The sequence below is a fragment of the Erinaceus europaeus genome, chromosome 10 (genome assembly GCF_950295315.1).
Source record: "Erinaceus europaeus chromosome 10, mEriEur2.1, whole genome shotgun sequence".
Lineage (NCBI taxonomy): Eukaryota > Metazoa > Chordata > Mammalia > Eulipotyphla > Erinaceidae > Erinaceus > Erinaceus europaeus.
In genome coordinates, this window is record NC_080171.1 from 109,192,144 (window position 1) to 109,213,760 (window position 21,617).

Here is a 21,617-nt window from a genome sequence, read left to right on the forward strand (position 1 = left end):
CTAGTTTTTTACAACCTGTTCATAATTCAGACCATTTATAGAAACTAATTTCTCAAAAGAACTTTTCACATTATCAGAAATGATTTGTATATAGGTGATCAGCTGAGGGCATTGTTTTTTTCTGTAGCTGGCTGTGGTGTACCCCATGGGGCAGACATGTCACCATGCGTGGGGATCCAGGTTGAAGCCCCCAGGGCCCCACCTGCAGTGGGTGGGGGAAGCTTCATGAGTGGTGGAGCAATGCTGCAGATGTCTTCCCCTCCTTTGCTTTTCTCTATCTCAATAAGAAAAAGAAGGAGGGAAAAAAAAGAAAAAGAAAGGGGAAAATGACCTCTAGGAGCAGTGGAGTCCCATAGATACCAAGCCTCAGTTATACTCCTAATGGCAAAAAAAAAAAAAAAGAAAAGAAAAGAAAAACAAGACTTTTTCTTTCTTTCTTTTTTTTTTTTCATTTTCATTTTGATATAGGCCACCTTAATGTTCCCCCCCCCTTGGGGACCTATTTAAAAGCAATGTTTTTTTTTTTACCCTTTTTTTAAGAAAAAAATTATGTTATTAGTGATTTAATAGTGGTTTACAAGAGGATAAGATGGCAGGGGTATAATTCCAAACCACACCCTTGTTTTTATCTTAACTATGAACGTGCATTGTGTGAACACAGTTGTGTGACAAGAGTGGGTCTTCTGCTTTTCAGTGACGTGGAATCCATGGCGCCAATGGAAGAGATCACAACTGTGGATGAGTTCCTGGGCCCCCTGGAGGAGGAAGCATCGGCCAAGTGGGTGTTTCATTCATTTTTTTGGTTGGATGGTTCATTTTTTTGTTGTTGTTGTGTTAAGCTGGCCCTGCGTTTTGCGCACCACGTGTGCTTAACATGCTGTGCCACTGCCCGACTTCCTATTTTTTTTTCTTAAGGATTTCCTCCCTCCATCTTCTCTCTCTCTCTCTCTCTCTCTCTCTCTCTCTCCCCTCCCCACACTCCTCTCCTTTACCAGAGCACTACTCAACTATGACTTATGGTGATACTGAGGAGTTAGCCTGAGACCTTGGAGGCTCAAGCATGAGAGTCTTTTGCATAACCACTATGCTGTCTTCTCCACTTTTCTTAAGGATTTCTAATAACTCTTCACAGAGTAGAAAACTGAGCCTTTGGGTATATCACAAGATGCATTTTATTAATTTATTAGTTAATAATTTACTTATTTCAAATAGTCTTTGAATGATTGTTAATGATAATTATTGGGTTAAATTCACAACTTTCAGGCCTGTGTCCACAACCCCCACCAGCATTGTGTTCTATGACTGGCCTCTCTTCAGGACCTGTATCACTTGCTCCTTTGTTCTCTTCCTGTCCAATCTTTCTGTTTCCTTCAGGGTTTCTAGGTTTAAACTCACTCACCCCTTGGGTTTCTTGTTGATGTCGTACCTTGATAGCAAAACCTGCTTCCTGTATGACTTCCCATAGGCTGAGGACTGCAATCAGTACTACAGTCACAGAGCAGAGGGAGAGGAATGTCCTGTAGATTTTTTCTTTATTCAGAAGTGAACCTTCAGTACTGCCCAGCAGGATTTGCTTCTTAGATGAATTCTTTCTCCCACCCACTTCAATGACTGACTCAGTCCCTTTTGTATCCTCGGAATGCTGACACTGCCCCCCCCCCCCCCCCCCCGCCGCCTTTCCCCAGCCTGCTCATATCTATACCACCCCCCTCTTTCCTGTTCTGGACACAAAGAGAAATGAAGAGCCTTTTTCCCACTCCCAGTGGTACAGACTTGCCCACACATTCATCCCTTCTAGCCTCCTTTCCTTATGGAGAAAAGGAGAGGCCCTCTTTCCTCTCTCCTCTATGACTCTGGGATTCTGTCTCTTCCTACCATCATTTCCTTCTCAACTCTGGTTTTTCAGTCAGCACTTTAAATGCGTCCAGTGTCTTTCATTTAAATCTTCTCGTGACCCTCCCACCCTCCTCTCTTTGGTATCCTTGCACAGTTGTATACACTCTCCTCTCTCCTTGCTTATCCATCATCTGTCCTCTTGGTCCTTCCAAAATAGCTACATGTTTCCAAACCTGGTGGGTATTTTTATGTGCATCTTTCCTGAACTGTCAACATTGGGCTCTACTGGCTTCGTCAAATATATTCTGCTATTGGGTTTTGTAATGTCTCCACCCTTCTGGCTTCCCTCCTGCCTCTCAGTCTCCTCCTCAGCAGGCTCACCTTTATCTTTCTTGCCTTGTAAAATGTCAGGTTCTCCTGGGTTTTGTTGCTGGCCACCTTTTCCTTCTCTTGCATCTCTTTTTTACACTTTCATGTACCTACAATTTAAATTATCATGTATATATGCAGAGTATACATCTCTGACTATGACCTTCAACCTGGGTTCCTATGTCCCCCTCCAACCCCCCTTCACTGTATATCTAAGACTTAGTCATTCTTCAGCTACCTGGATGAAAAGTGTCTAGTGACTAAGAGCAAGTGACTGAGTTGGTGCTGGGTTCAAATTCCATATCTGCTATTTAGAAGTTTGGGCAAATTGTTTGCTATCATACTGCCTCAATTTTTCCATCTGTAAAGGGGATATAATAAAAATACCTGTGTCAGAGATATTATGGTTGAGTGTGTGTGTTTGTGTATATTTGTGTTCGAGGGAGAGACACGGAATGGGGTAGTTAGTGCTATATATTGTTACTTATTGTATAAGTAAAATGTTATGATGATTGATAATTAATGCAACTAAAAGTTAAATTTAAAGAAATATATCAATAGTTATTACCCAACTTGCATATGTTGGGTTGTCAGAAAAGTTATGACACTTTTTTTCTCTGTTTCTCTAGCAAAAATCCGTCATAACTTTTCAGACAACTCAGTAATTTCTCCGCATTGGACACATTTTGTGGACAGTTACATGCTTTCCCTCCCTCCTTTTCTTCCTTATTTCAATACAGAAGAATTACACGTCCCATATCACATGCTGTTACAGTGGTTCAGGATACCTGTGAGCACTTCTTAATTGTGCTTTCCAAATGAACCTAAAATTTATACAGCATTTTCTGTATACCAGAAGTATACCAGACACCTCTGTCTTAACTCATTTCTTTGGTGTTTGTGAAGGAAAAAGTGCTGTTACTATTCTCATACTGAGGCATTGAGGTTAAATAACTTACAAAAGAAGTGGGAAAGTCAGGATTTTTAAACTAGCTTGGAGTTGAACACTAGAAAGAGGCAGCTGGGAAGAAGCTCAGCAATAGAGGGCAGGACTTACACTTGTGAGACCCCAGGCTGAGTGCCAGGCACTGCATACACTGTAGCACTGCTTTGGTCTCTCTCCAGTTTTTATTTGTCAGTTTATGGTGATCTCACTCTGCCTTAGTTTTCTTACTAGGGAGATGGAACAATGTTAATTGTTTCTAACTCCTGGGAGTAATTATCATGTGCTAATTAACATCAAGAACTGTGAATAGAATCTGGCTGTATATCTAGTAAAGGTATACAGTCAATGTTACTTAACATTGTTTTCCCATCTGTTTCTAAATAAGGTCAGTGTTGTTAAAACAGTTCTTTAATATCATCCATTTAGAAACAAATGTAGAGCTATCAAATTTACATAGAGTATTAGTCACATTACAAAGTATAGATATGACCACCCTATATCAATAAGCGACTTTCACTGAAAATTTTCTGTAAAGATTTCTTTATTAGGGGCCAGGCAGTGGCACACCTGGTTGAGCACACATGTTACATTGGGCAAGGACCTAGATTTGAGCCTCTGGACTCCACCTGCTGCGGGAAAGCTCTTTGAGTGTTGAAGCAGGGCTGTAGGTGTCTCTCTCTCTCTCTACCTCCCCCTTTTTTATTTAAAAACATTTTTTAAAATTGTAAACCAAGATCGATTTTATTTACTCAAAGAAAGGGTGTCATATTTAGAATAATGATAGCACTTATGATGCTGTTACAGCGGTAATAAATAATATTTTCCATTTCCATCATATAGCCAGTCTTTTCCTAAAGTGGTTAGTCAAAATTGCATTCAGTGCCATTTCAAATGGAAAATGGTATCTGCCTCACAAAGCTGTCATAGAGCTTTTATTGTTGATTTGAGGAGCAGGGGTCTCCTGTCTATGCAGCTTTTCCCAGCCTGATTTTTCATTCAGAGAGATGGAAGGAGTCACCACAGCACTGAAAATTCCCGTCATGCCCTGTCAGCTCCCTTGTGGTGCTGGGACTCAAACCTGGGCCACACCTGTAGTAAGGCCTGTGCCATATGTGCTGAGCTCTCTTTCTGACTCTCGAAATACTTCTGGTAACAATTTGGTCAATAGTGAATAAGGTTGGGAGGTTGGGAAGTGTCTTTATTTTTTTTAAAGAGATAAAGAGATAGAGACAGAGACCACTACACCAAAGCTGCTTCCAGTGCAGTGGGGGCCAGGCTCAAGCCTGGGTTGCACACATGGCAAAAGTGGCACACTACCCAAGTGAGCTGACCCCCAGAAGTCTCCGCCTGGTGATGATTTTAGTGTTTCCACCATAGCTTTTAAAAAATACTTATTTTTATATAGACATAGATTGAGAGAGGAAAGGGGGAGGAGGAGAAGCAGAAGGGGGGGAGGGAGGGAGGGAGGGAGAGAGAGAGAGACACACCGACCTGCAGTACTCTTTCTCCACTCATGAAACTCCCCCCCTCCCCCGTAAGGGGACTGGGGGCTAGAACGTGGGTCCTTTAGCATTGTAATGTGTGCACTCAACCAGGTGTGCTACCACCAGCCCCTCAGCATATCTTTTTGAAATGACAGGTCTTAGAGGTTAATTAATGAACACAGGGTATCTGTGCATCCTTAAATAAGGGGTATCTGAGTGGATGGTACACATGTTCAGTTATTCCAACACACTGAACACTGTGGTTGAAAACCAGCTGCCTGTGTATGTGTGTGTGGGCTCTTTCTGTTGTGTGCCATTGATTTGTCTATATTCTGCTAATAAGACACTCTTGGTGGTCCTTGAGTCACCTGTAACCTGTGTTTTCTCTTTTTCTTACAGTTTATTTTTTGAAGAACCTTAGTTGTATGTCCAAAGAATTTTTGATTGTATTCCTGTGTGCTGACAAATAATTAAAGTCTGGCTCATTGGGATAGAAGAGCCAGATTCTGTTGCACTTACACTTCTGTGATATAACTATCCCCACCATGGCTGATTTAAAAGTACCAATGTCACTGAATGCAGGGTTGAGAAGACTTATGATAGTACAGCTGTAGTATTTGTCACTGCAGACACACACTAGTACATACATTCAAAACCCAAGGGTATAGATGATGGTAAAGTGTAGCAAAGAATAACGTAGGGAGTAATGAGTTAGATTTATGATAACATAGGGAGTAATACACTGCCAGGCTGGAGTAGTGGCTCTGCCTATGGACTCTGAGACAGACAGACAGAGCTTTCAGGTTCAAAACCTGTCCTTCCCAGAAGCTGGTAGTTCACTGCAAAAACAAAAACAAAACACAGGGAGTAATGAGTTAGATTTATTACTATAGCTCTGAAATGGTTCACTGTATGTTTATACAGTTTAATTTTTATATTTGTTTATTCCCTTTTGTTGCCCTTGTTTTTATTGTTGTAGTTATTATTGTTGATGTTATTGATGTCGTCATTGTTGGATAGGGCAGAGAGAAATGGAGAGAGGAGGAGAAGACGGGGAGAGAAAAACAGACACCTGCAGACCTGCTTCACTGCCTGTGAAGTGACTCCCCTGCAGGTGGGGAGCCGAGGGCTTGAACCGGGATCCTTATGCGTGTCCTTGCGCTTTGCGCCACCTGCACTTAACCCGCTGTGCTACCGCCTGACTTCCACAGTTTAATTTTTAATGCAGTGCTGAGAATGGGAGCTAGGGTTGCATACATGCATCTTAATATTGAGCCACCTCTCTGCCCGTTATCGTTTGATTATAAATATTTGTTTATAAAGACAAATTTAGAGAAAAGGGGAGATGGGGAGGGAGAGAGAGCTAAGAAGACGGAGAGAGAGACACCTGCAGACCTGCCTCATCACTTGTAAAGCTGTCCCCCTGCAGGCAGGGACTAGGATCTTGAACCAGGTCCTTGCACATGGTGACATTTGTGCCCACCTGGGTACGCCACCACCACCACCCACCCACCCCCGTTTACTTTTTTTAGTGATTAGTTATTGTGACTTGATTTGCATCAGTTTCATCACAACATTGCTTATAGCATAATTAAACATAAACATGAGTCTGTGTCCTCTGTATTTTCTATCTTCCCTGAAAATGTGCTTTTCTGTGTTTAGCTGAGTGCTTCTAACATCTATAACTGTCGGTGTGATGAGTCTTGTTACTTCCCTGTCTTAAATTCTCCAGTGTTGTCATTAGATTTGTCTCCTAAGAAGTCTCACAAAGGTTACCTGTTGGCTTCTGCTACTTACACATCTAGGCTAGCTTCTTTTCCTTCCCTGCAGGTGGCACTGTGGCTGTAGTGTTGGAATTCTTGCCTTGCCTGGCCTGCTGATGGACAGTGGGGGCAACAGAGACAACCATGGTGGATCTCAATGTTGCTTAAAGGGGTATTGGGAGGTGCACCACCCCTTTAAGCATGTTATCCCTTGGCTTTTTCAGCCTCTCTTGACTTCTAGGTCCACACTACAGTTCTCTGCTCTAGATGATGACCAGTTCTCTCTGACAAATTCAGTTCCCTCAGGGAGAGAGGGAGGGAAACCTAGTCTAATGATACTCACCTCAACCACCAGCAAATATCGAGTATTTATTTCCCTTTTCTCTGCCAGTGTTATCTCCCTTTTCGGGAAGTGCATTGATGTCAGGGACTTCAGTGCTCTCACCCCAGCAAGATTTGGTCTAACGAGCTTGGTGACTGGCACTCTATATTGTAATCCTTGCTTGATAGGTCTGCTCCCCTCCACCATCCACCTTAGTCAACAGCCTTCAGATATAGAGATGATTGTCTCACAGAAAAAAACAGACTGTGATGTGGTAAGGTTTTTCTATGATTTGTTGTTGATAATTATTAGCTGCTTGATAAGGACCCTTGCTTATCCCATCATGGTGCCTTCTTATCTGCCATGATAAAAATCTCAGTTCTCAGGAGTCGGGAGGAAGCATGACTAGTACTTTGTAATTAGTCTTTTTTTTTAAGAGTATTTTTAAAAATATATTTATTTATTTATTGGATAGAGACAGTCAGAAATTGAGAGGGGAGGGATAGACACCTGCAGCACTGCTTCACCACTTGTGAAGCTTTCCCCCTGCAGGTGGGGACTGGGTGTTTGAACCTGGGTGGGTCCTTACACATTGTAACATGTGTGCTTAACCAGGTGTGCCACTAACCCAGCCCTGTAATTAGAGTCTTAAAGTCTTTTCCTGTCTTTGTTAATGTTTGGCAACATTTTATTCTTAAAAAATTTTGAGAGTCGGGTGGAAGCACAGCGGGTTAAGTGCATGTGGCCCGAAACGCAAGGACCAACATAAGGACCCCGGTTCCAGCCCCTGGCTCCCCACCTGCAGGGGAGTCACTTCACAGGTGGTGAAGTAGGTCTGCAGGTGTCTGTCCATCTCTCCCCCCTCTGTTTTCCCCTCCTCTCTTCATTTTCTCTCTGTCCTATGCAACAATGATGACATCAGTAACACTAACTACAACAACAATAAAAAAAAAAAGGGTAACAAAAGGGAATAAATAAATAAATATTTTTTTAAAGTTTCGAGCAAAGTGGTCCGGGAGGTGGTGCAGTGGTAAAGCTTTGGTCTCTCAAGCATGAGGTCCCGAGTTCAATCCCTGGCAGCACAATTGCCAGAGTGATGTCTGGTTCTTTCTCTCTCCTCCTATCTTTCTCATAAATACATAAAATCGTAAAAAAAATATATTTCAAGCAAAGTAGAGCTTAGAGAATTTAAGTCTATGCCCACCACATAAATTTATATAACATTTGGGATTGAAGCGGTAACTCATCAGTAAACTGTATGCCTTGCATATATGAGGCCTCAAGTTTGCTTCACAAATAATGTATTGTGAAATATTTAAAGTGTGTACTCATCATCTGACAAATGCATGTAATTACATAGAACCCAAATCACCTGCCAATTTATAGAACTTAAAAAATTATCTTTATTTATTGGATATAGACAGCCAGAAATAAGAGAGGGAAAGGCGTGATAGAGAGGGACAGAGAGACACCTACCGCCCTGCCTAACCTCTTGCAAAGTTTCCCACTGCAGGTGGGGACGGGGGCTAGAACCGAAGTCCTTGCACATTGTAACATGTGCGTTCAACCAGGTGTACCACCACCCGGCCCCTCAATTTATAGAATATCATCCTGCTCCTTCACAGACCTGTGCACCACAGCCCGGCCCCTAAATGTCTTTTTTATTCTAGCCATCCTTGTGAGTGTGGTCTAATTCACTGTTTCAATTTGCATTTCTCCAATGGTTAGTAATGTTGGACATCTTATTGTAGATCTTCTTTGGAACAGTATCTGTTCAAAGTCATCCTTTTGTTAGGGTTATTTTAGTCATAAGAATATTTAATGTGTGGTCCAGGAGGTGGCGCAGTGACTAAGGAACTAGACTCTCAAGCATGAGGTCCTGAGTTCAATCCCGGGCAGCACATGTACCAGAGTGATGTCTGGCTCTTTCTCTCCTATCTTTCTCATTAATAAATAAATAAAAATATTTAAAACAAAAGCAAACAAACAAAAAGAATATTTAATGTGTTTTAACATGTAAGTTATTGCTGAATATATGATGTGCAGATATTTCCTGTGAGTTATCTTCACATTTTGGTATCTCATACAGCACAGGCTTTCAAGTTTGGTTATGTCCTGCTTGTTTTTGTTGTTTGTGCTCTGAAGTCACATGTAAGAAACCATTCCTCAATCCAGGGTTATGAAGGTTTATGCCTATATTTTCTTTGAAGAGTTATTACTTCTAATTTTTATATGTATGGTCGGGATCCAGCTTGATTCTTTTGTTCATAGATATCTAGTTTTTTTCCTAGCAGTATTTGTTGAAAAGTCTATTCTTTTTCCTTTCACAACTGTCTTGGCAACCTTGATGAAAAAAGTCAATCGATTGTAAATGTGTTTCTTCCCTGGACCCTGAATTCTGTTGATCTGTATGTCAACATATTTTCTTTATAATAAACTCTTTAAAGAGAAAGGTCCTAGAATATGTATTTGTGAGTCATTGTTTTGTAACCTCTGTCCGTGGTTTCCTATATTTTTTTGGTCTCAATAGTCTCTCCCATCTTTTTTGATAATAGATCTCATTTCGTGTATAATGTCATCTGGAGAGGCATGCCTGGTGGTGAAATGTAATGCTAATTTATTGGGATAGTTATGTTCTCATTTTCCAAAGATTGTTTTGAATACAGACAAGAAGTAGCTTTACTTAGCAGTCATAGCATTCAATGATGAAAATAAAATTAAGAAAATATGACACAAAGATTTTCTTACCTTATTTAGACTTAAGGAACAATCCCTTGAAAATATAATAGGGTTGGGGGACGAGCAGAAAGTTCTGGAAAAGACTTTCATACCTGAGCTTCTAAGCTCCCATGTTCATTCTCCCACCGCCATAAGCCAGAGCTGAGCAGTGCTCTGATCTATTTTTTTCTCTCTCTCTCTCTCCACATATATATTAAAAATAAATGAAACATTAAAATATGTTAAGCTAATTTAACTTAGACTATGACTTTCTTTTTGATCTAGTAGTCATTCCAAACCAATCAAAAATTAGTCTTTCTGATTATACTTTTTTAATAGACTTCCTGACTCGGAGGTAGAAGAAGAAACTCAAGTTCAAGAGATGACCTTGGATGAGTGGAAAAATCTTCAAGAACAGACCAGACCAAAGCCTGAGTTTAACATCAGGAAACCTGAGTCCACTGTCCCTTCCAAAGCAGTGGTGATACACAAGTCCAAATACAGAGATGATGTAAGCATGATATTTTGTATTTAGAGATAAGCTTCACTGTTATTTTATTGGAAATTAAATGGGCCTTTCCACTTCTACTTTGAAAATGAAACTTTAGTATGTGCCATTCTGGTTTCAACCTAAGAATAATCAGGGATATGCCATATTTTTCTGTCTTCTTATTGTTCTTTAAGAATTAAGGAGGCCAGGTGGTGATGTACTCAGTAGAGCACACGTGACCATGTTCAGGGACCCGGGTTTGAGCCCCCTCTCTCCACCAGCAGTGGGGAAGCTTCACAAGCAGTAAAGCAGGTCTGCAGGTGGCTTATCTTTTTCTGTATCCCTCTTTCCTCTCTATTTCTGTCTGTCCTACCGAATAAAATAGAAGGAAAAAAATGGCTACTGGAAACAGTGGATCCATAGTGCCAGCACAAAGTCCCAGAAGTAACCCTGGTGGCCATAAAAAGAAAAAAGAAAGAAAGAAAAGAATTGAAACATGACGTTGGCATTCAAGTACAAAGCAGTTATATGATAGAACATTTTCTGTGAGCCCCAGAATTGTGCAAGGACTATGTAGACACTCAGTACTCACTGCATTTCATTTTTGTGTCAAAGAGAGTTACAAAATACTTACTGGCAGGTGCCATTTCAACAAATAATCACTCTATATTTTCTTTTCTTTTTTAAATTTTAATTTATTTACTATTGGATTGTATTTACTGTCGAATGTGAAACATTAATTCCCCAATAAAGAAATTTAAAAAAATAAAAAATAAATAAATGTCAAAAAAATGTATTTACTGTTGGAGATAGAAATTGAGAGGGAGAGAGAGAGAGATAGAGAGATAGACCTGCAGCTCTGCTATACCACCCATCAAGCGGGACTGGGGGCTTGAACCTGAGTCCTTGTGCACTGTACTGCATGTACTTAACCAGGTGTGCCACATACTGGCCCCCTAACCAGTCTACATTTTCATGATTAGATTACCTATAGTTCTAACTTGTAATAAGGGCATCTAGTCAGAAATGATTATTTTAAACTGCTTAGTTCTGTGCTCTGAAGCCTTGATCCTGTTATTAGAGCAGCTTTGCTCTTTCTGTCACTGTGGGACTCACAGGAGCAGCTTCAGAGCAGCATACAGGCACTGCCTCTGTGTGTAGAACTACCAGTGGTCTCTATTGTGGGGTGTGTGTGTGTGTGTGTGTGTGTGTGTGTGTGTGTGTGTGTGTGTGTGTGTAGTTTATCTCTTTAAGTAAGCCTCACCTTTAAAAGTATCTAACATATACTGATAAAGCTGGCCAGTGTATCATTTAATCATTTTTTTTCTATGTAAGTAACTGAGCTTCATGGTACATTGCGCACAGAAGCATTCTAATTTAAGATTCTAGAATTTGCCTCCGGGTTTGTTTTTTTTTTGCCTCAGTGCCTGCACCACAAGTCCACTGCTCCTGGAGGCTATTTTTTTTTTTCCTTTTGCTGCCCTTGTTTTATCGTTGTTGTGATTATTATAACTGTTGTTGTTGTTATTGATGTCATTGTTGTTGGCTAGAACAGAGAGAAATGGAGAGAAGAGGGGAAGACAGAGAGAAAGGTAGACACCTGTAGACCTGCTTTACTGCTTGTGAAGTGACTCCCCTGCAGGTAGGGAGCCGGAATTTCGAACCAGGATCTTTACTCTGGTCCTTGTGCTTTGCACCATGTGCACTTAACCTGCTGTGCTACTGCCTGGCCCCCTAAGATTATAGAATTTGTATTGTGTCATCAAAATGATTTGGTTTGATAATGCCAGTCTATGTTGATGGTGATGGAACTTTTTTCCTCTGCTGGATATTATTGATTTTTTTAGAGACCTAAGAAATAAATTTACACTATATATATTCATTTTGTTTCCATTTATAGTGATTAATGGTACTTGAATGTACTTAAGTCTCTTGTGTCACATAGAATCCCTTCTGCCTCTCCTGTTCGGGTCATTCCAGTCTCTCAAAGGCCTTAGTAATAAGTTCCAAGCCATTCTACTAGAAATGCTTTTTTTTTTTTTTTTAGGAAGGTGGTGGTGGTGGTGTATATAGGAGGACAGAACCTTGTTTTGAAAATCTGGAAGATTTTTTTTTTTAAGTCCATCTGCCAGCTGAGTTGGTTCTGGGTTCTTTTCCTATCCACTTTCTCTTTGTTCTGGGACATTATAAATAAAGCTTTGCTGAAAACAAATGTGCTGTCAGATGTGAAACATGCAGTTGATATGTTAGGTAAAAATAGAAGTTGCTCATCCTTGATCTGCACCATAGTCATCCTTCCTGGCTCCAGAGAGGTCTCTTGGAATATTTGAAGCAACTGGGTTAGCTGAGTCATCAGGCTTGGTCTCAGTAAAAAGCACAGCTTTAGTCCTTAGAATTTTAGCCAGGAATTGTTCTTGAAGAAGGAAGCCAAATCTTGGGTTTGCTAGCTTACTTTTCTCTAGGCAAGAGACAAAAAGCATTAGATCAGTACCTGTTGTTTGCAGGGAGCTGTGCTGTTTGCAAAGTTCTGTGAAATGAACTGGGTTCTTTAGGCATCCTGGCCTTTGAGAGTTAGATTAACTCAGCATCCCATAGTTTATATGTGGGCTGGGGGTGGGGAAAGAGGCTTGCCTATACAGAGCAGCAGTTTCTTTTGCCTTTTTTTTTTTTTTCTCCTTTGTTGCCCTTTTTAAAATTTTATTGTTGTGGTAGTTATTGTTGTTGATGTCATTATTGTTAGATAGGACAAAGAGAAATGGGGAGAGGAGGGAAAGGCAGAGAGGGGGAGAAAAGGATACCTGCAGACCTGCTTCACCACTTGTGAAGCGATTCCCTGTAGGTGGGGAGCCGGGGCTCAAACCAGGATCCTTAAGCCAGCCGGCCCTTGCGCTTAACCTGCTGCACTACTGTCTGACTCCCTCTTGATAGTTTTTATGTTTATCTTTTCACTAGAGTGTCATTGCTCTTTCCTTAAGCTTTTTAACTTTGAACCCATTTTCTTAAGACTTCCAGTTTAACCTGAAATTTTAAAGAGGACACAAATGTTAAACATCTGATCAAAAGGATTTGATGTACTTAGAGACATTTGATTCCATTTCCTGGGTAACTTGTTGGAACATTGCACTTTATATAAAAGTTTTATAGATTCTTATCCAAGATGAGTGGCATATTTTCTGTAGGTTTCTAATTTAGTTAACAGTGAGGATTTTTGTTTATCCATTATTATAAATGAAAACCTAATCAGATTTGGAGATTGATTAATAGCGTTTTCTTTCAACAAGAAACAGAACTTACATGAGCTCTCAGTGGCACACCCAGTTGAGTGTGTATGTTACCATGTACACGGACCAGGGTTTGAGCCTCATCTCCCCACCTGCAGGGCAGATGCTTCACAAGTGATGATGCAGGTAGCAGGTGTCTTTTTCCTCTCCTTATCTCCCCCTCCACTCTCAATTTCTCTCTGTCCTACCAAACAATAGAAATAAAGAAGGAAAAAATGGTCTTCAAGAGTGGTGGATATTTGTGCTGGCACCAAGCCCTGACAATAACCCCATTGACAATAAAAACAAAACAAACAAATTATTTGACCTCTTACAATAAAATGTACTTTCTCAAATTATTTTGAAGCAGTTATTTATATATATTTAAAATATTTATTTATTCCCTTTTGTTGCCTTTGTTTTATTGTTGTAGTTATTGATGTCATCCTTGTTGGATAGGACAGAGAGAAATGGAGAGAGGAGGGGAAGACAGACACTTGCAGACCTGCTTCACCGCCTGTGAAGCGACTCCCCTGCAGGTGGGGAGCCAGGGTTCGAACCGTGATCCTTACGCCAGTCCTTGCCCTTTGTGCCATGTGCGCTTAACCTGCTTGCTGTGCTACTGCATGACTCCCCTTGAAGCAGTCCTTAAAAGCTAACTTGAACAGGTGCCATAAACTTTAAGATAATATGTATCTTATATATTTAAAAATATATATATATATATTATATATATATATATATATTTTTTTTTTTTTTTTGCCAGCCCGGTGTGATTATGTCTGGTGCTTTGTGGCTAAACAACTACTTCATCACTCCCAGTGGCTGTCGACCCCACTTTTGTTTGTTTTTGTAGTGAGAGAGAGAAACAGGAGGACATAGACCTGCAGCACTGCTCCATTGCTCATGAAATTTCCTCCCTGCAGGTGGGAGTGGAAGACTTGAAACTGGGTCCACACACATGGTAACATGTGTATGCTTTACTGGGAGAGTTACCACCTAACCTTCAAATAATTTTTTGTGGGGCCACTGAGGTGGTTGCATACTTGGTTGAGTGCACTATGTTACCATGAGCAAAACCAGGGTTCAAGCCCCCAGCCCCTATGTACAGCAGCAGAGTCATGAGAAGTGCAGCAGTGTTGCAGGTGTCTCTCTTTTCCCCCTAGCTACCCTTCCCCTGTTTCTCTGTCTCCGTGAGAAATATATTCTTGTAAAAATATTTTACAAGAATTTTAAGTAGTCCTTTTATATTTTTCATTAGTGATTTACAACATTATAAGATAATAGAGGTATAATCCCACACCTTCCCACCACCAAAGATCTGTGCCACCACCTCCCTCCAACAGCAGCCACTGTCATTGTCCCAAGGTCAGAGATGGGTTGACTATATATATTTATATATATATTTTTTCTCTTTTCAAGTTCATGTGTTTCAATTCCCTGTATCCCACATGAGTGAGATCATCTCATAGTTGTCCATTTATTGAGTCCCAAAGGACACAATAATCTTTTTTTTTGAATTTTTAAAATTATCTTTACTTATTGGATAAAGATAGCCAAAACTCAAGAGGAAAGGGAGTGATAGTGGGAGAGAGACAGACACCTGCAACCCTGCTTCACCACATGTAAAGCTTTCCCCCTGCAGGTGGGGACCTGGGGCTTGAACCTAGGTCCTTGAGCATCATAACTGTGCTCAACCAGGTGTGCCACCACCTGGCCCCCACAATAATATTTTTTAACTGCTGGGTAGTACTCCGTTTATGTCCCATGACTACTACTACTACTTCTCTCTGTCTCTCTCTGTCTCTGTCTGCTAAAGGTTTTTCATAGGGCTCCCCTCCCTCACATTTAAAACTTTTAACTAGAAAAATGAAAAGGCACATACTAGGTAGTTTCTTTATGCAGCACTGGTAGAAACCCTCAAATAATCACACTTTGCTTCTTTACCCATTTCTGTTATCATTCTGTTTAAATCAGAACCGTTTATTGTAAATTATGCAGTTGTTCACAGACAGCATTTGTACAGTCAGCAGCCATGTTGAAGGGAGTTTCTCTATCTGGTTTACTCTAGGAAGATGACACTTCCTTATTTATTCAAGTAGTGATAGAAAGTAAGACCGAAGGCAGAAATTAATGCTTCTTAAACTCAGCAAGACACCCTTAGAGGTTAAGATGTCTATAATTTTGCTGTTAGGCATTCCATATTTTGTACCTTAGCCTATTAAGCTGATCAGTTGGTCTCACTTGAAATAGAAGTTCAGAGATGCTTGGATTAGGACCGCATGAGAATATGCCTGACTGGAAAATGTGCGGAAGCCACCAGTACCTGTGCTGGAGCCTGAGCAGCAGTGTCGTTCTGCTGTGAGCTGCAAGCCACTGCACCAACACCTCAGGAAGGCTAGTTTCCAGCCCGAGCCCTCTCCCAGCTTCCTGGCCACCTGTCACCAAGACAGCACAGTGAGTGTCCACGGAGATGCAGTGCGTGTATTTTATGCTGCGATTGTGTTTCAGATGGTAAAGGATGACTGCGAGGATGATGCTCATGTTTTCCGGAAAGCAGCCAATGACATCACATCCCAGCTGGAGATTAATTTTGGTGACCTCCCTCGCCCTGGGCGTGGAGCCAGAGGTGGCACACGGGGAGGCCGGGGAAGGATCAGAAGGGTGGAGAACTATGGACCCAGAGCAGAAGTAGTGGTAAGTATCTGTACTCCAAATCCTTGACGAAGTCGGATAAGGATGCCCTGGGGCTTGCATGTTCAGTCTGGAGAGCAGTCCGTTTCTCCCGTGATTCCTCCTCTATCTAGTGTGGAATAGTGATTCAGCACTCAGGACGTCAGCTGGAGAGAGAACATTCTGTAGCCTCAGTCTCCAGGACTTCCAGGGAGGTCTAGTCTACGATGAATATGTACACAGAACCACAGAAAAACTTGCTCATTCACATTATAAGAGACGCACCAGACAGTTTCCCACTAACTAGTCTGTGTTTACAGGGTAGGTGGAATCCTTCCTAAAGCTTGAAGGATTTCAGACTGACCTCACATTCCTTAGCCAACACCATTTATCTAGCTTTCTTCCCACTAGTATACGCCTTGTATAGAGCTCAGGGCCTCTGCACCCACTGCCCTTCTCTCACGCCTCTCCCTGCTTGCTGAGAGTAGATCCTCTAACTTCTCTTCAGTGGAAGCTTCTGTGATAACAATTTCCTTCCAAATCAGGTCAGAGTCTTTGGGCAGTGAATTTTTTCCCACTTTTTTTTAAAATTATTGATTTAATATTTATATACAATATTATGAGATAACAGGGTTATAATTCCATACCTTTCACACCACCAGAGTTCTGCATCTCTGTTCCCTCCATTGGAAACTGAATTTCTCCTTCCAAGGTCGCAGATATATGACTATCATTTCTCTAACTATATATAACGATATATATATATATATATATATATATATATATATATATGCTATATATATATGTCCTATGTATATCCATTTTTTTCTGTGTCTCTGCCTTCTCTTCCTTATGCTGGTCCTTGTGCTTTGCGCCACCTGTGCTTAACCCACTGACCTGCAGCTCGTCTCCCTCTGCCTTCTCTTCCTAAGTCACACCTCTCTACCTATTGCTACTTCCAAGTGTCTTTTTTTTTCCAGGCAGTGATTCCCCACCCCCTAGATTTTACTTATTAATGAGAGAGATAAGAATTAGACTAAATAAATTTTAAAAAAATTAAAAAGGGAGTTGGGCAGTAGTGCAGTGGGTTAAGTGCAGGTGGTGCAAAGCACAAGGACCGGCTCAAGGATCCTGGTTCCAGCCCCCAGCTCCCCACCTGCAGGGGAGTCGCTTCACAGGCGGTGAAGCAGGTCTACAGGTGTCTGTCTTTCTCTCCCCCTCTCTGTCTTCCCCTCTTCTCTCCATTTCTCTCTGTCCTATCTAACAACAACGACATCAGTAACAATAATTACAACAATTAAAAAAACAAGGGCAACAAAAGGGAAAATAAAAAGAAATTAAAAAAAAAAAATCAGACAACCAGCCGTCACTCTGACATATGTGCTGCTGGAGAGTGAACTCAGGACCTCATGCTGGAGAATCTAATGCTTTATCCACTGCACCACCTCCTGGACCACAGCAGTGAATTTTCTTAGAAGTATTATGTCCACTTCTCTCAAGTGTGGTTACTGATCAGTGTCTGATGTTTCTACAGCAGATAACAGAAACCAGGTTTTCTTTTACGTACTGTTGGTTTCCCAGTGCCTCCGACAATGTATCAAAGAGTAGGCACTTCATAAATGTTTTCTAAACGAAGATGTGAAAATGAATATTCAGTTGGGTACAAGTGCCCTGGCCAGCTGGGCCATCACGTGGTCTTAGAAATGCCTCTTGTTGCCTGATTGATTCCATCTGTCCTGGGAGCAACCTCTGACTTGTTACACTTAAGAGCAAAAACACATCTGCTTTTTCTTTGTATTTTGGAGGCCATATTGGAAAAAAAAATCCATTCTAGTAACAGAAATTACACTCTCACTTCTTTCCACCAGCAGACCCCCAGCCACCTGGGCCACTGAGTGTAGGGTGCAGCATCCTCACCTGTGTTCCTGTGGTCTCATGACTGTGGTGTGAACTTAGCTACCAAACGATGTCGGACATCTCTACTGCAGGCAGTTCTAAGTTCTGTTTACGGAAGTTGCCACTTGAATTTGTGTTTTCCACCCCCTAATCCTGTGAAGTCCTGAGGGCAGGAAGTGTTTTTTTTATATATATATTTTTAATTTATTATTTATTCCCTTTTGTTGCCCTTGTTGTTTTATTGTTGTAGTTATGATTGATGTCTTTGTTGTTGGATAGGACAGAGAGAAATGGAGAGAGGAGGGGAAGACAAAGAGGAGGAGAGAAAGATAGACACCTGCAGACCTGCTTCACCGCTTGTGAAGCGATTCCCCTGCAGGTGGGGAGCCGGGGGCTCGAACCGGGATCCTTCAGCCAGTCCTTGTGCTTTGCGCCACTTGCGCCCAACCCACTGCGCTACCGTGGACTCCCCAGGAAGTGTTTTTTATCAATCAGGAATGCCATATCAAGAAAATTCTGTCATGTTTATTAGCTGGAAGGTCAGGTATAAAGAGTCACCAAGGATCTCGGAGGAAAAGGGAGGCTGCCACTGTCAAACATTCTGCAAAAGGGACAGTAGCTGTCTGGAAAGGGAGAGGCAATATTTCTCCCTCCCCTACTGAGTCACTGCAACCCTGGGCTGCCTCTCCCTTGCTATGACCTTTCCCCTGTTAGCTTCTTTCCTAGTCAGAGCAGGTCCAGGGCCCCATATCTAGTGGCATCAAGGGAAATGACAATTGGTTTCACAATTTTTCTCTTTTAGACACAAGACGTTGCTCCAAATCCGGATGACCCTGAAGACTTTCCTGCTCTGGCTTGAGAGAGCTCTATTTCCCTGATGACATAAACAGCATCGGTATACCTATAAAGAGACTTTTTTTTGGCTGTGGGGAAGAGAGTCAGACTCTAAGAACAATAGATGTTGCTTTTTCCCGTGTAGTGTGAATTTGTTGCACTTTTTTGGCCTGGGTGTGTAAGTGTGGGGCCTGGACATCTCCAGATACTCAGAGTCCAGTCCACACAGAGGGTTAGTCTGGTACTTCCCCAAGAAGGTGGAGAATAGTGATTATTTTTTTATTTAAGGAATTCCAAATGAAATCAAGAAATAATGTTTCAAATATGTATATAGAGCTTATATTAAATCCTCCACAGAGTAAAGTAAGTTGTAAAATAGGATCTACTGAGACTTCTGAAGTAGTCTTACGTTGTATAGTTAGCAGAAGACTGTATCCTTTAGTTTTAGAGGAAATACATATAACTTGGATCATTCATTTAAAACTTAAAGCATAGTTTTCAGAGACCAAAAACAATACAATTGTATTTAATGTTTACTTGTAAATGAGATATTCTCCTGAAACTTTGAGTTCTAGTTTTCGTTTAACCAATAATTTCCAATAGCTATTGTGCAGCCACTGGTTAACGTTGTGTGTCAAAAAATAGGAAAATGCTAATTTTTAAATGGTGATTTAAACTACCTCGTTATTCCTGTGTATGTGCACAGTCTCTCAGAGTAAATGTGCATATTTAGCATTTGGGTGGTCTTTATAGGCATAGTTTTAAAAAAATTATGTTATTTAATTCAAATGAAAAGTGGTCCAGCCAAAAGAGTGTTGCAACTTGACACAATATCCTTTTCTCCCTCAAAACTAGTCAGAATTCAGAAACTATGTACAGAGAACCTCTGTTCTTTTTCTGGGAAGGACTTGTAAATAACTATTTATTGAACACTCACATGCAGGGTTTTTTTTTTTTTTTTTTTCCTTCACTCGGTCCTCGCACCAATTCAGGTTCCCATTTTTTACTTTGGTGGATAATTGGGGTTGACTCCTGAGGTTTACGTACATGCCCCCCCCCCCAAGTGCCACCTAACAGCAAAGTTGCAACCCCAACATCCTGTGAGTGCAGTGGGGGAGGGACCAGGCCAGGGGAACACCCTGACAGCTGCTGGAAGCTCTCTCCACGTTCCTGAAGAAGCTGCAGTATCATCTGCCTGTTGTCATAGTATACTTACTGAACCATGGTCCCAGGATCTGTGCTTTCTTCTGCTTTGCTATATACTTAGGTGGCTCTGAACTTGACCCAAAGTAGAAATAAAGGTCAGTATTCCCTCCTAGCTTTGTGTACAGAAAGCTGATTTCTTTTGGTTACACTTAGATCAAGAGAGAAGAATGTGGGAAAGACCACAGTGAAAAGGTTCTTACTGCGTTGGATTTAATATGTTTGCAAATACCTCATCCCTTGTGATGAAGCTGGAGAGCACTCTTGGAACCCATGGTGGGAAAAAGTTTTGGGGGTACATCTGTGAAATGTGTTGCTTCCAAAGCTTTCTCCCACTGATTTGGTGGGTCAGATGAGTTCAGATTTTTTGTTATGTGGTAGTTCACAGTCTGGTGCCCCAGACAAGGAAGAGCAGAAGTGAGGGCTGTAGGGAGAGTCTGAGGGCATAGGAGGACTGCATATCTAGACTAGTATACAAGGCTTCTCTGAGTTTACTGATCAGATTCTTTCGTGGATAGGCCACCATGTTTTCTACTGCAATTTTTTAAAATTTTTATTTATAAAATGGAAATATTGACAAGACCATAGGACTAGAGGGGTACAATTCCACACAATTCCCACCACCAGAACTCCATATCCAGTCCCTCCCTTTGATAGCTTTCCTATTCTTTATCCCTCTGGGAGCATGAACCCAGGATCATTATGGGTTACAGAAGGTGGAAGGTCTGGCTTCTGTAATTGCTTCTCCGCTGAATACGAACTAGTTTCTCAAGCCCCAAGGAGACTTGGAAAGAGGAGCTCAAGCATACTTGAATTCCAGAGACAGGTGTCAACGCTAGTGCCTTCCGAGGGAGGAAGTCACAGTGGGAAGCTCAACTGCCAAGGCAGCAGCTAAAGACAGGAGTTGGGACAGGACATCCCAGAACCAGCTGAGCAATCACCTGACAGCGGTCACCCCTCAGGGGCTGGTATTCTACTTCTAGAAGAAAAGCTAATCTGTCCACTAGACAAGTGCCGGGACCAGGTGGTATTGCTGCAGTATATATAGTGGCTGGGAAGGCCTCCCTTTGGAAGGTTAACATCTGGCCAGTCTACATTGAAAAGTCCATCTAGGGGTAATGGGAGGATAGCATAATGGCTATGCAAAAAAGACTTGTATGCCTGAGACTTTGGAGTCTCGGGCATAAGAGTGTGTGTGTGTATGAATGAATGAACACTTCCTTGGTTCTGTTTCCTTTTATCCTGAGACATGGGCCAGAAACTGGACATCTGGGTAGCCAGGGCCACTACCTGAAATGTGCCCCTAGTGAGAGCCCCTCTGGCTCACTACCTCAGGGCACTGGTGTATGGGAGCAAGGAGCAGGGGTGGTAAAGAGAATGAGGAAGGGAAACAGCAGGCATTTAAAAAAAAAATCATAAAATGCAATGAGGATAAAAGTGCAAAACTTCCTGTACCCACCACCCACATCAAAAAATCCTTCCCAGTGTCTATGTGATTATGCCAACCACAGCCTCCCTCCCTATGAATGGAGCCACGGCCCATGGTCCTGAGGTCTTCTGCCTGGGCTTCTGCAGGGGAGTGAGTGAGTGAATGGCTATTGTGGGCTTTCTTAAACCATTTCATTTCAGTCAGGGAGAAGGGCAGTGGGCAAGCATGGAGGTGGAGGAAGAAATAAGATTGAGTTCCCAATCCAGTGTTCTATACAGTCCCAACACGTCCTGTTAAGGATGTTTAGCCTCTTGGATAAACCGTCTAGGAGAGGAGCAAAGAGTACAGCAGCAAGGCTTTAGAGGTCATGAGATGGCTTCAAGGTCACCAACCA

General features: G+C 41.6%; 1 protein-coding gene and 1 long non-coding RNA gene across 6 annotated transcripts in view; one reads left to right on the forward strand and one right to left on the reverse strand.

The window, feature by feature from the left end:
- LOC132540935 (uncharacterized) overlaps nt 1-5,818 on the reverse strand; it is a 148,371-nt gene extending 142,553 nt beyond the window's left edge. Inside the window, exon 1 of the long non-coding RNA XR_009552135.1 lies at nt 5,708-5,818. This is a non-coding gene — a long non-coding RNA (uncharacterized LOC132540935). The remainder of the gene's footprint in view (nt 1-5,707) is intronic.
- Nucleotides 1-19,909, forward strand: part of HABP4 (hyaluronan binding protein 4) — a 39,342-nt gene extending 19,433 nt beyond the window's left edge. The window contains exons 5-8 of one of the 5 annotated variants that reach the window (XM_060200498.1): nt 695-778; nt 9,778-9,949; nt 13,210-13,335; nt 15,442-15,672. In XM_060200498.1, the coding sequence (XP_060056481.1) occupies nt 695-778; nt 9,778-9,949; nt 13,210-13,335; nt 15,442-15,474 (415 nt within the window). In that variant the 3' untranslated portion in view covers nt 15,475-15,672. Of the gene's footprint in view, nt 1-694; nt 779-9,777; nt 9,950-13,209; nt 13,562-15,441; nt 15,673-15,699; nt 15,886-18,559 lie in introns of those variants that run through there. The other 4 variants (XM_007539878.3, XM_060200496.1, XM_060200497.1 and 1 more) reach the window with 4 other exon arrangements.
- The last annotated feature ends 1,708 nt before the right edge of the window (nt 19,910-21,617 follow it).